Source organism: Hyperolius riggenbachi, chromosome 1 (genome assembly GCF_040937935.1).
Source record: "Hyperolius riggenbachi isolate aHypRig1 chromosome 1, aHypRig1.pri, whole genome shotgun sequence".
NCBI lineage: Eukaryota > Metazoa > Chordata > Amphibia > Anura > Hyperoliidae > Hyperolius > Hyperolius riggenbachi.
In genome coordinates this window covers 514,499,973-514,516,305 of record NC_090646.1, presented here as the reverse complement: position 1 = coordinate 514,516,305, position 16,333 = coordinate 514,499,973, and the positions used below count along the sequence as shown (strand labels likewise).

General features: G+C 41.7%; 1 protein-coding gene across 1 annotated transcript in view; it reads right to left on the bottom strand.

Annotated features, from left to right (window-relative positions):
- KNTC1 (kinetochore associated 1) overlaps positions 1–16,333 on the bottom strand; it is a 177,542-nt gene that overhangs the window by 153,671 nt on the left and 7,538 nt on the right. The window contains exons 6-12 of the mRNA XM_068244149.1: positions 9,543–9,620; positions 7,102–7,136; positions 6,902–7,012; positions 4,894–4,987; positions 4,694–4,746; positions 3,477–3,592; positions 3,326–3,380 (exon numbers count right to left, since the gene is read on the bottom strand). Of these exons, the coding sequence (XP_068100250.1) occupies positions 3,326–3,380; positions 3,477–3,592; positions 4,694–4,746; positions 4,894–4,987; positions 6,902–7,012; positions 7,102–7,136; positions 9,543–9,620 (542 nt within the window). The remainder of the gene's footprint in view (positions 1–3,325; positions 3,381–3,476; positions 3,593–4,693; positions 4,747–4,893; positions 4,988–6,901; positions 7,013–7,101; positions 7,137–9,542; positions 9,621–16,333) is intronic.

Here is a 16,333-nt window from a genome sequence, read left to right as displayed (position 1 = left end):
AAGAAAAATGCTTGTCCAGTTTGTATATCCAGGTCTGAACAGAACATGCTTGTGGAATATATTCGTTATACAAATTGCCACAGAACCGTGTGTCACTTAAAAAGATTCACATGCGTTCAGTGGCAAGATTATCCAGTATGTTTTCTTTTCTCCACAATTTTATTACAGTCCATATTTAATGCCCAAGCATAAAAAATAGATTATTTAGACTAACTGTATCTTCACGTCTTACCTTCCCAAACTTAGATGGGCAACCATCCATGAGTTATAATAATTTCCAATCATTTAATGAATGTGAAAATGAACCTTTCCATCAAAGTGGTACAGTTTTGTGAGGAACACTTTTCTACAATATCCAATGACAGCAAGCTCCAAGCAAACCCACCAGCGTGGTACAGGCTCATGAAATGGCTGCAATTTTGAAATCTGAACTGCAGAGCATGTTAAATTAAACTACTCTCCATCTTCAAACATACCTGGGCCACATTAAAAACAAACTCTCACTCTCTTGGTCTCTTGCCTGCTGCTGGTGATACAGTATATCACCTAAACTTGGTCCAGGGACCTAGTCCAGACTAGCATCCTAGGCATACCAGACTCTCACATCTCACAACATTTGTACTGTATATGCCATAACCTTATTACTATATTCAATGTCCTAATTCATCTTTCCTCCATAGCTGGCAGATTATGGAATGCTTGCTATGTACATAATAAACTTGACATATCCATAACCTCTTCATCTTACATACTTTCTGGGCCTCAAAAAGACTGGGTTGCTTCTCTCAGAGACTCACTATCTCACTATCATATGACAGCTTACAGTTCAGTCACACACCCAAACTAGGAAATAAACATGGTGGCCTCCTGTCAGAACACTGCTCATTAAGCCCACTGTGCTGCATCGCTCTTCCATATATATATATATATATATATTTTTTTTTAAGTGCAGAAAAAATTTACAGCAGTTCAATTTGAGTATATCAAAAGCAGAAAAACGGCATACAGTCAAAGCAAAAATACATACATGAAGCATCCACAATATTTCCTCTAGACACACCAATTCCAGAAGGAATTTGGTCTCTAATAAAATCAGGATCAACATAGTTGTGGACTTCAAGTCAATTTTTCTCAAGGGTTTTCACATTTACCAGGGGACTCCCTATGCGCATATATAATTTTATTGAGTTTCAAGTATTTTTTCAATTATTTATTCCACACTGCAAAGGTGGGAGGGCCAGTATTTTTCCAGCTGCAGAATTAATTTTCTAGCAATAAAAAGAGTGAACAATGACACACACTAGAGCAGTTCTAGGGATAGCTGCCTGATAACGTTTATTGCGTACAAAATGCCTGACCAGTACCTATGTAGCTTTAAAATGGATCCGAGATGAAAAACTATCTATAACAAGTAACTTGTCTCTATATCTTATCTAAAGTTTCTAGCTGCAAACAGTTTCAATAGAATATGATTATTTCTTCCTGTGAGACAATGACAGCAGCCATGTTGTTTGTAAACATTACACACAGGTAAACTGATCATCTTCAGCACTCAGCCTGTGAAAAAACGTAATCCCCCTCCTCCTACTTCCTCCCCTCTGCCTCTGAAATCTGTGGCTAGTAATACTTCACCCTCCTCCTGCGCTGACTGAGCTCCCATGAGCCCTTGCTACTGTCTGAAAATGCCAAGGCTCTCTGAAAAGCTGTGGGCGAGGCTTGTTTAGTTTATAAGGATTTGAGTATTAAAACAAAAAAAATTTGGATTGAGGAATGCCTTATAAAACAATAGGAAAGGAACACAATTATGCAATGAGTAAAAGTTAATCTCGAATCCACTTACCTAAGGCTTCCTAAGGCCCCTTGCAGCTGACATGTCCCACACCGCAGCTCCGCTCTCTGCCGCTGGCCCGGGGTCCCCACCTGGCGAGACACCGTGCGGGGACCCGGGCTGGCGGCTGAGAGCGAAGCTGCGACGTGGGACAGGTCAGCTGCAAGGGGCTGGAGGAAGCCTTAGGTAAGCAGATTGGGGGGGGGGGGGGGGGGTTAAGATAAATTGCTTGATGATTCCTTTAAGGCACTTCCATCTCTTGAAGTCCACTCAGCCCATGCCCATCTCCCCTTCCACTTTCAAATTGCAGTAATCTACACATTTCCTGACTTAGCCACTCTTTTATGGATTATTTTTCTATCTCACAAGCCCCTTTTCTTACCAGGATTTCAAAATACCCACTGGCATCTACATCTCAGGCCTTTCCTAGCTGCTGTTAGACTAGGTTCACACTTGTTTTAAAAACGTATCCGTGGCTCAGTTTTTTGTCCCAGATCAAAAACGGAGCCACAGATACATCCATTTCTGTGTCACAGACTGTTGGTGGGCTGGGGGCCACCATGCTGGAGGGGGTAGCAGCCATGACGGGGGTGACAGCGGTCGGCAGGTCGCCCCTCCTCCCTCACCTGGGTCCCCCGTCCCCGCTCCACCTCCAGCTATTTGTGCAAAATTTCTTAAAATGTAAAGTATGCAGCGAGCGAGGAGCTTACCTTCTCTCCACTTCATCCGCTCGCCGCGTCACTTCAGGAAGTCAAGCGGCAAGCGATGGAACGCTAGGAGAGAAGGTACGCTTCCCCGCTCACGTTACATTTTAACAACTTTTGCCCAAATAGCTGGTCCTGGCTGCTATCCCCTCCAGCATGCCCCCCGAACCGGATCAGTTTTAAACGGATCCGATCTGTCATGGACAAGTGTGGATCTAGCATTACTCACAACCACGATAAAGAAGTTCTTCAGCAAGTCATTCCGGTCTGTCGTACTTTTGCCACTACTGAAGCTAGATGGCAATGCATTGTACATCTGTAAACCATACCACTAAATGGAGCACTGCACATAGCACTGCATTACACTGAACTACTTGGGAATGACAGACAGTGCACTCTAAACAGTGACCAATTCCCCTGCACATATCATATTATGTCCATTGCAATGCACTTTATGCCATAGCATATAGTGGGAATGGACCATTTTATTATACCTTCCTGGAGGATAGGACTATAATTACTAGCTCTAGATCTGACAGTGGTGTTGAATTATAAATAAATACATTATATTTGCTGTATGATGCACTGAAACTACAGTGTTCTCCCTAGTGTAGCACCCAGCTAATTTTGGTGAGCACCCAGCTGTCATCGGCTCGCCTCCTCATCTTCCTCCTATGCTGTAAGGCGAGTTGCACCGACCCTGCAGTCCCCCATCATGCCCCACCCGGCTACTTTTTCATGCCACCTGGCTGGAAAAAAAATTGTGGGGAGTACATTGAACTATATCACTTACTTGTTTGCCATTAGGAAGCGTCAAAGCTATAAGTTTTAGGTTAGTGTCCTTTTGGCTGAAATGACACAAATCAGACAGAGCATAAAATAGTACCGGTAATTCTTGCACGTAACACAGCAAAAATAAATATCACAATTCTTTTGATACATACCGGGTAACTGATGTACAAGAATCCCCTTCAGATGTTAAAAGAAAGTCTGATATGCGACAAGCTGGCCAGTCCCAAACTAAAATCAAAGTGTAGACATCCCACACACTTAAAATACCCTGAAAATAAAACATGCAAAACTATTTTGTGAAAGAGATCAAATTCATAAAACAAGCCTTAAATAACTTAAAAAGTTTGCCAACACACTAGAAATACAGTAGATAAGAAGTATTAGTAATATTTGCTGCATTTATAAAGCGCCAACATAATATGCAGCGCTGGACTAATAGGGATACATACAATGCAAGCAAGGGGTGACAGACAGAGAGGTAGCAAATGGTTATACAACATAGCAGAAGATTAGGTTTGTCCACGCAAACAGGGTATTATATGCATGATCATGTGATTTTACAGAGACTCAGCAATTTAAGTCCAAGTTAGGCCATGGGAACGGTGTTATGGCTGGGGTTGCAAGATCAAGAAGGACACACTAAGGTGGGGCGGGGGAGGGAAGGGCCTACCAAAGGCTTACAATCTAAAGGGTGGAGGAGGGACACATAAAGAAGGGCTGTGGAAAAGGTGCTCAGCTGAGAGAGAGTTAAAGTGTGGTAGATGGGGAGGGAGGGAAGAAGGGGGGAGGACATTTTAAAGAAATGTGTGTCGAGGGCTTGCTTGAAGGAAGGAGCAAGTCTGAGGGGCGATGGAAGGGAGATCCATAGGGTGGGGGAAGCTCTTAAAGCGGACCCAAACCAAACATTTTTTTAATTCAAAATATTTAGTTGCATCACTCACTGACATATACAAAGATAAATAAACACTACTTCAAGCCTATGAGCATTTCAGTGCATGCTTTTCACCCTTCTCTTTGCATAGCTAGGGTTATACAGGTGGCAGCCATTAGCAATTCCTCCTTTGCTGGACACCACCTACTCCAGCATTTTGCCGGATTCTGTCCCGGCAATATGAAAGGAAGGGAGTGGTTCCTCCAATAAATGTAAAATATTTTATATTTGTCATCACGCAGCTGAAAAAAGCTGCTATTTATTATTATAATTTAGAAAATTGATTTTATTTCTGAAATCTTGTATTTGTAATTTGGGTCCACTTTAAGAGGTCCTGTAAGCGTGCATGGGAGTGAGAAATGCTATTGCTGTGGGAAACCTTCATTTTGTAGTGAAAGGCAAGAGCAGCCGGGGGGGAGGGGGAGGGGACGGACTTACATGTTCATCCAGAATGAACAGCAAATTATCCAAGATCTGGAGTTTCTTTGCACCTTGGGAAATTAAGGAAGAAAGCAAATAAAATGCAATTGTGTGGCTACTGTAACCGTACACTTACATCATGAACTGCCCAAATACAGTAAAACAGTTATAGATTTAGCGACTAATTGCTGTAGAATAAATTAGTGAGCGTAACTTACCTTGGATCATACTTGAATCTGCAAGAATTTGTAAAGAAAGCTGCTTGTTCACAGGATTCATCCTCCATTTTGAAAGAGCATAATCCCCTCTTCCCTAGCATGAGGGTAAATAAAAGCACGTTGGTGGTAGTAAAACGTTTTGGAAAACCTTGCATGTGTTCTTTTCTGAAGTATACTTCTTTAGAACACAAAACAGTACTAGCTCTTTTTCTAAATACTCTTATTCTTTGACCACTAAATTATTGTTCATTGTCTGTTTATTCTTTTCCAGAATGAAGGTAGAAAAAGTTCAGTATTCTCCAAAGAAATATTTTTCAAGCTGGGTAGCATGAAAAAGTAGCTGGGTGGGGTGCGAAGGGGGATAGCAGGACCAATGCAACTCAGCTAACAGCATAGTAGGAGAATAAGGATGCAAGCCCATAACAGCCGGATGCTCACCAAAATTAACTAGGTGGAGCACCCGGCTAAAAAAGCCTGGGGAGAACACTGAGGTTGTGTGCACTGCCAGTCGGCGCATGCACAGTGTAGCTGCACACGCACCCCCATCTCGCTCCAGCAGCTGGGAGAGTTCTGCGCCTGAGCAGTAGTACTATGCAGGCGCGGAGCGCTACAGGTCACGGGAGGGCGGCGGGCACTTGCATGCGGCTGGGCATGCGCAGTACGCCTCGACTGGCCAAATTTATAGGGTTTCTACTGGGATAAGGACGAGGCAGAGGAAGACATCGTGGGAGCAATCGGTGCGGAGGAAGCTGGAGGACACCCCAGGTATGCATAAAACTTTTATATTTATTCATTTTAGGTTTCCTTTAAAAAACAGGTTTCCTGTTTGCTTTGATTCTCCACGTATGGAGGATCCTATCAGGTTCTGTGGGCCAAAATGTTGCTTTCTATAGCTTAGCATTTTCTACTTTAACAAGGAACAGTTCACTTGTAATGCACGGACAACGCGCACATCATTTTCCCCGCACACCACACTTTATAATGTGCACGTTTTGCCACACTAGCAAATAGTTGTATTCGAGATAACACAATGCGATGCTCTGCATTGTGTATAATGCTGAAATGCAGTAAGTGAAATAGCACTGGATTCAAACTAGCTCATTGACTTACGTGTGCTGTCCGATCTAATACAAATCTGCATGCAAGGAAAACACACACGATCCTGTTAGGTGTGAGCCCTGCCTTACTGTGTACTGTTATTATACAAATCAAAATGTGCATTTATCTCCTTTAACTCTCATATTGTACTTTGGCTATTCATCAGCCATATCTCCAAATTCGGTTTTACTCTGATTTACCACAGTTAAAAATTCTTCAAACTCTGGTGGCCAAAATATGTCCGTTAAGGTGGTATAAAACTCAAAATTGCATTTCTGTTCTAAAATACTTAACACAGACAAAAAAAAAAAAAAACTAACTAACAGAAAACAGTAAAAGACTGGTATAAAATCAATGGAATTACCCTTCACTAAAGGTCTGTACACACGCCGGACTAGAGGCAACGACGGGTCCGTCGTCACCTCCCGTTGCTTTCTATAGCTTAGCATAGTCACCAGCAAAGCCACAACTTTTTGTGGGAAAGCATTTATTCTTTACAAGCCATCGACTGTTTTGACTGATATGTTTATTTTGTGTGAAACGTTAATCTCTGGTTCCCTTTAAGAGTGATGTGCATGTACGCTGCAGGGAATAAGGGGATTCTTCCTGTATTACACATTGATCACACACAATCTGAACCAGGTTTACAGGTGATAAACAGCTCTGCATTCAATGTGCACAACAGTCTCAGTGGATTCACAACAGCTCTGCAGGGAGTGCATGTGTAGAGTACTACTGTGCAACTTAATTTGTAGTCACCAACCACATATGTAAACCACAGGATTCAGAGGCTTCATTCTTCAAAGTTTTTTGACCCATGGCTCGCCTTGGGTTCATTTTAATTTAAACAAATAAGCAAACAGAGATTTGTTTTAAATTAATGGTTAAGAATTAAAGACAAGTTGCTTACCCCAATAACTAGTTGAAGATCAGTCGTGAGATCTCCTATAACCAAATGTAAACATCCTTTGGTGTGATATTCTTCTGTAGAAATAAAGCAGGTCTTCAGCTTTGCTTCCAGCTGATAAATAAACAGGTATAACAACATTAAACAAAAACATCATTTTAAAGGAGAAAAATTAATTGCAGACAACTGTGAAGTGCCATTACCTCCTTTGCAGCACGCAGATCCATGTTTTCAATTGCTGCAAAAAAACAAAAAACAAAAAAAAAAAACATAAAATGCAGACATAATTAATTATATTGTTGCATGTTTAGTATACAAAGGAAAGCCATACTAACCAATAACCGTCATTCATTCATCAGTAAAGCACAGAAACCAAAACAGAGGAGAAAATGTTTTCTTTTTAGCTTTGTATAGTATTGGAAAGGAACTAGGACCTCTTGTAGGTTCTTGTTTGTACAGTATTCCACATGGGGAGAATTTCCCTCACTTCCCGTCCATGGGAGCTCCATGGATACGATATAGAGATTGATGACATGAGCACAGGAAATGAAGAGTGACAATAAAAACTATTCTGAGGATAGTAATCATCTACCTTCTATTGTATCTGCAGAAAAGTGCAATCAAGGTCAATAGTTTTGGCAGAAACACAAATGTGTTTTACAAAATCTGCATCTTCGGTGTTAGTGGTGGCATTTCACATTGTTATTAGAGTAATCTGATGCATATTAATTCAATGCAATGAGCTTCGTTAGCATAAAAAGCAATCTTTATCACAAAACCCATGTTCATTGCATTTTGTCTGGCACAAAAAAGTCTGCCAATTTCATGTCACTAGTGTCATCACAAGCACAGGGGAAGGTTTGAATGAATATTTTAGAAATTATGCAAACATTTTGATGGAAAATTGAGGGAAGTAACTAATTGCTATTCCAGAAGAACAGGTGTACTTGAAATAGTTGTCTTCTTGCACTAGCAATGGTTACCTCCACAGAAATCCACGCTGCCCTTGTTACTTTGTACCACATGCAAGACAATTGCATCAGAATAAACCATTTGCCAAATCATCAAGAACTTGAGACATTTGATTCCTGTGAGAAAGGCGTCAAGTCATTCTGAAGAGTGTCCAGCAAATGACAGGATGTCCCCTCCTAAAGAGTCAGCTACAGAACTGTGGCGCAGCTATTTCAGAGCTTGCTGTAAATGGCAGTAAGTGGGTATGACTGTATGTGCAGCCACATGGAGGAGAAGACCTTTGGACAACAGCGTATCAAGAAAAGAAAAAAAAAACATTGGAAATGACTGAAATTCTGTAGGGAGTACAAAGAATGGACAGCAGAAGACTGGTGCTAAGTTATTTTCTCTGATGAACCCTTTCCCAACTATTAAGTGCACCTGGAAAACTGACTTCCAGAGAAGAGGGAAAGCTATAATGAGTCTGTGGAGCAAAAGAAAGGAAAGTCGTCACACTTATGATATCAGGTGGAATGAACAGAATAGGACTGTCGATATCCAGTGGCATGCTTGCCTCCTTCGGCATGCTCAGCCACAAGCGTGTGCAGAAGTAGGAATTCAATCGAAGGGAATAAAGGTGGCACTGCAGCAGTCAAGGCATACACAGAACTTTTATTCCATACTAAATTGTCACATCCAGTAAGGAATTCTGAGGGATATCACAGCATGATCGGTTGAGAGCAGTTGGAGGCTCACAGGCAGGCTATGGCTATAGCCTCCGAGGTCGCACTGCGAAACGTTCATCAAGCTTCCTTGCACTCCAAAAATGCTACTCCACAACCTCACAGGTTGGATACGTTAAACATCTTACATCAATAGGTGTGGCACATTTTGAAAGTTATCGATAAATCAAGATTCCTTTGGCAGCAGTGCGGGAGTTGTGACTGCTTCTACGAACGCATAACTGAATGTTTCTTCAATACATCTCAGAGCACAATGAATAAGGAACTGTATATGTTGCTCATACCCTGGTCATTGATCCTCATCCAGTATTTCAGTTTACGATGGATTATCAAACTGTGGTAAGTGTTTTGCATGTGTCCACAGTGACTGTGACGGTTCTCTTCTGACTCAAGGTTATCTTTACAGACTGCCAAATACATTTTATGTCACTTGACAAAAGTTTATATCTCATGCTTTAAAGACTAAATTCTAACTTGAAGGATTCATGTGGTATTTCACTCTTCATTTTAAAGATTCCTATGGTATTGCTTCCTTGTTGCAATACATGGAAAATGGAAGCCAGCTGTGATACAATTAGTATTTGGTGATATCAAGTGAATTGTTTTAATCTTGTAAAATAGTTGAATATAAAAAGTGTGATAAGACCTTGGATGGTTACTATCAAACCTCCCCGCTGCCAATCTGGATCAGCTACTGTTTGCGTTATATACAACATCAGTGAAGTTAGGAAATGTTTTCATTAACTTTCTCATTCTGCTGAATGGTTTAATTAGCTTTCTTCTTTGCCCTGCTCTTTGTTTCCTCCTCTCTCTCCTTCCTAACCCCTCTCTTCACAATAGAAGTTGAATAGCAACAGGTAGATAGAGGAGATGCTCTTTGTCAACTTACACTTCAGAGTACTCATAAACTAAATAGATATGCAATTCTTGAGTCAATAAATTAAACATACCATCATTTATCCTTGTGAGATGAAAGTACATAATGCAGTAAAGCCCTCCATTGGTCAAAAGAAACATGTGATAAACACCTGGAAATAAAAACAAAGAACAAGAAGATATTACCAGTAGTTATAGCCGACAAAGCGCATGTGCCCTATATGTTACAAAGCCAAGTGTTATTATGAAAATGAATATACCTCGTACAATTATTCTGTGCACTAGTTTATTTATGTACTATACCCCTCACCCCATTCCTGGCAACATATGGATGGACTTTAACCACTTCTGCCTCTGTTACAGTAGGGAGGCGTTTCAAAAATATATGTAGGGCTAGAGTGCTCAATGTGTTTGCCAGGTAAATCAATTTATTAACAACTGTACAATAGGCTTAATTACAAGCAAAAATTAGCCATTTAAAAACCAATAAAAAAAACTTGCTTGAATATCTGTGCGGCACAGGGATAGATACATGGCTCTGACTGATATACACCTAGTCTAGGCCGGCATATCATCCACTCCACTACGCTCATATGCAACCAGGGAGCCCATGCACACTTCAGTGGCTACACTTCGATAATTTACTGCTTCAACCAGCAAATAGGCACCCCATAGGGGGCAAGGGGGTCCACCTGCATAGCAGCAATATCGATTCAGGAGCAAACCTGAACTTTCACAGAAATGAGTCAGTTCATGGAACTACAACGATGGCACATGGCAATACCTTATATCTGTTGACACCGTTTGTCTCACCACTTCCGTCGCTCAGATGCTTTCAGTGGGTACCCACACTCTTACCACCTGAGGGTGAGTATATTCTTGCTGATAAGGAGCTCCACCATGTATAGCTTGTGGCGGTGTGGCATCCACCCTTGCTCCGGCACTCATACACCTGGCCGTTTCCCGTTTAGGCTGGTCAGCGGGATCGCATGGACGCCAGCGGTGATTTCCGCCTCTTGGTTAGCGTGCAAGGGACTTGCCAAGGACGCACAGACTCCGCTCATCGATGCGTTTCCCACCCCTTGATTGGGCGATCGTCAGGTTGTGAATTGGGGCAATGACAATCTCTCTTTTTACCTCCTATTTCTCAGTGGCTCCTCCCTCCTCACTTACATAGCTCATATTGTCATTCGGGAACTCAATGCAATTCAGCAGAGGCAACTAAATGGAAGAGCGCACCATTAAAGTGCACACAGTTCACACAGAGATCCGCATGCTCAGGTACTTTCATATACAGTATAAGTATAGTCATTCAGTATTTCCCCTACACTATATCAGTTCATCTCCTTAGAACGCTCCTATCTTATATAAATCATTAAATATGGTACAAAACAACACAAGGAATGCAGCACAAGACAATACACTATTGTCATGAGAGAAGCACACAGTCAGCCGTCCACATCTTGCATACACCCTCATTGCAGACATAACTATCCCTAAGGTCAGAGCCATTATCACTTCATTTAGGTATATGCCATTTTCTTTAAGTGCGGCTTAAGACTGAACTCATTATTGAGTCCAAATGGGGACAGGGTCTGTAGTTTGAAAATCCACATACTCTCCTTACAAGGGAGTTCATTTCTCCAACCCCCCCCCCCGTCCGTCCGTCTCCCCAAGATCTACAGCTTATAAATTCCCTTAAAAAGTGTACCCTGCAACCTTGATCCATGCTGCTCTGCATAATGCCTACCCAGAGTTGTGTCCATGTTTTTATTTACAATATTACCCATGTGCTCCAGTATACGTGACTTCAAGGCTCTCTTGGTCATCCCTATGTACATAAGGCCACATGGACAGGTGATCATATATACTACATACTCAGTATTACAATTAATAAATGACTGAATCTTATATTCCATCGAACCTCCACTGTCCCAAAAAGTTTGGGTCCTATGTACATAGGGACAAGCCTTACAACTGCCACACTTATACATTCCCACCCCTGGAGTTTTATTTAACCACGTGGTCAGTGCTGGACTCCTCCTATATTCACTCTTGACGAGCATATCTTTTAGACTGGTTGCACGTCTTGCTGTAACCTTAGGGACAGGGTCTATTATCTCTGCTGTCTCTGGAGAGCCAGTCAGTATGTGCCAATGATGGTCTAACATCTCATGTAACTTTTTCCAATGAGCTCCATATGTGGAGATCAATCTGACCTTCTCATTTTCTCCCATTTTCTGTTCAACCTTCCATTGCCTTGTTTTTTTTTTCCCCACTCACAAGTTCACCCCTATTCCTCCCCCATGCCCTTTTTAGGGCTCTTCTGAGGGTTTTGTGTGGGTGACCACGCTCACGAAATCTCATATACATCTCTCTAGCCTCAACTCTAAAGCACTCATCTGTGGAGCAATTTCTTTGCAAACGGACAAATTGTCCATATGGGATCCCTCTTATCAGGTAATCTGGGTGAAGGCTGGTGGTGTGGAGAAGGCTATTTCCTGCGGTCGGTTTTTGATAAGACAACGTAACAACTTTGTTTCCGCTTATAGTCAACATCAAATCCAAGAAAGAAAAACTCTCATTACTATAATTGTACGCAAGTCTAATATTTCCCTTCACGTTGTTCAAACGACAAACAAGAAGATATTACAAGTAGTTATAGCCGACAAAGCGCATGTGTCCTATATGTTATATGTTACAAAGCCAAGTGATATTATGAAAGTGAATATACCTCGTACATTTATTATGTGCACTACTTTATTTATGTACTATACCCCTCACCCCATTCCTGGCAACACATGGATGGACTTTAACCACTTCTGCCTCTGCTACAGTAGGGAGGCGGACTACTAAACTACCAAGGACGTTTTTAAGAAAGAAAGGGGACGACTAGACTACTGGGGAATACAGGTAGTCCATACTTACAAATGACTTGAGTTACAATATTTAGAGAAATAAGAGCCCAATATAGTGTAGTATGTTATGCAAAAATAAAGTAAGGATAATCAGTGAGAAAAGTATACTCACAAGCGTGGGTTACCACATAGGCAACCACTGTATAGGCAGGTAAGGAGATTAGACCTGTCCTCACTCAGGGATAAGAAGTCGCTCTCTGTAGATCAGAAAAAGGGGTAGATCACCCCTCCACCAGGTGTGGACACGGTATAGCAGTAGGTGAACAGAGGCGCCAGCAGGATAAAAATGGATAAAACCTTTAAAATTTGCTTGGAGGAAGTGGTGGACTTACCTCCATGAAGCAGACATGAAAGACTGTCTGAATAGTATCAATCACATTTATTATATAGTACCCCAAAAAGTGCAGTGCAACGTGTTTTGCAGGCCAAGCCCACTTCATCATGCAATAAACGTGTGGACAAAACAGAATTTTGGCAATAGCAGGTGTAGCGCCTCAGTGGAGTTACAATGTTTCAGAGATACAAAGTTGTCTTCAAGTACAACATACAGTATACAATACTGCTATTTTATTACATACATTTTTACATATTTTTGTTATTAAAGGTTACAGTACTGTATAAAAGCAATCCAACTTAGTAGAGAAAGTATTTATTAGGAACAGAGCAGGGTGCTGTGGTTTTCTGGATTAGAGTGCCTGGTTGGACAGCCTAGCAGTCTGATATGCCTATTACCTTGATATGCAAGTGCAATTCTGAAGTGAGCATGAGGAGCTGCTTCCTAACAGTATCACGCTATGGTGCTATGTTTTTATGTCTTTTTATGAGATTGGATTAAAGCTTGCTGTACAACTTTGAAGAAGTAGCTGACTGTGCTTACTGTGGAAGAGATCGTTTTTGGCAATATATAAAAAGCGCTAGATCCACCTGGTGTCTGAGGTGGTGACAATTTGGTGAGCCCCTTCACTGTTGGTGGGGTGTGTCATGTTGGTCATCACTGAGGGTGCTGTGGAAAGGGGTCGTTCTATGCACTTGGGTGCTATTTGCAATTGTCATATTAACTGTTACTCCAATATACAGGTTTATACTATGTGGGGTTTTATTTATTTTCTTTATGAGTGACAAGTAATAGGAGGAGGAGGAGCATGCAGGTGGAATACTGTATTTTTCTAAGACTGTATAAACGGTTATAAGTAGTTTAACCACTTAAAGTGTACCAGAGCTCAGGGACCTACAAAGATTTATACATACCACGGTTTCTTCCAGCCCCATATGCTCCGATCGCTCCCACGCCACCATCCTCAGTCTTCTGCAGTGCCGGTCCTGGGTCCCCGCACTTACAACAGTCGGAGCCAGTCTGGCGTAAGAGAAGCGCGCCCCCTACGTATCTTTCCAGCAGCTGCTGGAGAGATACACAAAGAGCGCACTTCTCCTGCGTAGACTGGCTGCAACTGACGGAAGTGCGGGGGGAGCCGGGACCGGCGCTGCAGAAGACGGAGGACGGCGGTGTGGGAGCGATTGGAGAGTATGAGGCTGGAGGAAGCCGCAGGTATGATTACATCTTTTTAGGTCCCTGAGCTCTGAGTCCCTTTAGGCTACTTTCCCACCAAGACGTTGCGTTTTAGGGGACGTTATGGTCGCATAACATGCCCCTAACGCAAGGTATGGTGGTGTTGAAGTTGGACGTCAGATTGAGCTACGTTATGCAGCTCTCAAAGCAGCCGCTCCAGGTTAGTGATAGGAAGTCCGGATCTTTTTAAGGATTCGGATCATTGAAAAGATCCGGCTCTTTGAACCGAATCATTTGAATCATTTTACTAGGGAAGCAGACTGGGTGAAATGACTAGCAGGACAGGACTTTCCCTGCACTGTACATTCTGTATGTTCCTGTTTCTTCCAGACAGACATCCTGTGAACCGAATTTTTCATTGTGATGATCCAGATGATTAAACTCACAAAAAAGATCCGGATCAAATGAACGATTCGTTCATGATCCGGACAACACTACAGTCCCCCCACGAGTCTCCACAGTGCAGTAAATATTAATTAGCCATGTGGCTGGCCACGAGGAAGAGGGGAGACCTCCTCCTCCAACATTACTGAGCATGTGCAGTCTAACGCTGCTTAGCCCAGTATAACGTACAGCATGCAGCACTTTGTTTAAACGTGCTGCGTTACTATGTAACGCAACGTGTGCACTGTGAAACAGCACATTGATTTTACAGTGCTGTGAGTTAGGCTGCGTTACTGGCTGCTGTAACGTGGGACTTTGACGTCCCACTGTGAAACCAGCCATAAAGAGACTCTGTAACAACATTTTCAGCCTTATTTCTTCTATCCTATAACTTCCTATACCTGTTCTATTGTGGTCTGGATTACTGCAGTCTTATCTAGTTGCACTGTCTCTAATATATCTAATCTTCTTTTCTTTGTCAACCCAGGGAGGAATGTGCTGCCTCTGCTGTGATAGGGAGGAGTTATGCACGCCCCCTCCAGGCTCTGTGTGCTTTGTTTACTACTCACAGGCAGAGCTCTCTGAGGGGGAAGGGAGCTGCCTGTCTCATGCTGAGAACTGTGAGAATGTCAGACTGGAGTGCAGTTAATTCTCTATGTAATAAAAACTTGTAGTATACTGTAACATGAGAATATATATATATATATATATATATATATATATATATATATATATATATATATAGATAGATAGATAGATAGATATATATATATACACACACACACAAACATCACTTCCTGGTTACATGTTTTTGTTTGTAAACACTGCCTAAAACTGGTGATTAAAAGCCAGGATCGCGGCAGGGAGCGGCGGAAACGGCACAGAGGGGCCCAGGAGAACATAATGAATAGAATGGTTCACTTTATTGTAATTTGAGAGTACAGATTCTCTTTCACTACTTTCGCCTCCTGGACGTACTAGCTACGTCCAGGAGGCCATGTGCGCGTGCACGCGCTCCCGCGGCCTATCGTGCACGTGCACCGGCCCGCGGTTCTTTAGCCAGGCAATCAGTGAATCGGGCTATGGTGCCCGATCACTGATTCCTCTCCCACGCAGAAAAAGCGACAGCTTCTCTCGGAAGCTTCGCTTTTTCTGGCTCTAGCGTCCCTCTAAGCGTGCGTGTTACGCTTAGAGTGACGTCATGTAAACAAACTCATGGCTGCCATCTTGTGGCCAAAAAGTAAAACTACAACCAAATGAAAATCAAAATCAAAATCAACACATATTTACTGAAAAAAAAATTACTGTTTACATCCCACCCTCCCAAAAATACCCAAATAAAATGTTTAATATATAAAAAAAACAAAACAAACAAACAAAAAAAACATTACAATAAAAAAACAAAAACCATGTAAATATTTACCCAAGGGTCTAAACTTTTTAAATATCAATGTAAAGATTAAATATTTCTATTTTTTTTCTTAATTTTAAAACTTGTAAATCGTGACGGATGCAAAAAGGAAAAAAAAATGCACCTTTATTTCCAAATAAAATATTGTCGCCATACATTGTGATAGGGACATAATTTAAATGGTGTATTAACCGGGACAAATACAATACGTGATTTTTAATTATAGCATGTATTATTTTTAAAACTATAATGGCTGAAAACTGAGAAATAATGAATTTTTTCTGTTTTTTTCTTATTCTTCCTGTTAAAATGCATTTACAGTAAAGAGGCTCTAAGCAAAATGTACCACCCAAAGAAAGCCTAATTGGTGGCGGAAAAAACAAGATATAGATCAGTTCATTGTGATAAGTAGTGATAAAGTTATAGGCAAATGAATGGGAGGTGAACGTTGCTTGGATGCATAAAGTGAAAACGACTGAGGGCTGAAGTAGTTAAGGACCACAGGCTTTACCCTCCCTAGTGACCAGGCTATTTTTTTTTCAAATTAGGGCTCTGCAGCTTTAATGGCTTGCTGCAGAGCCCACA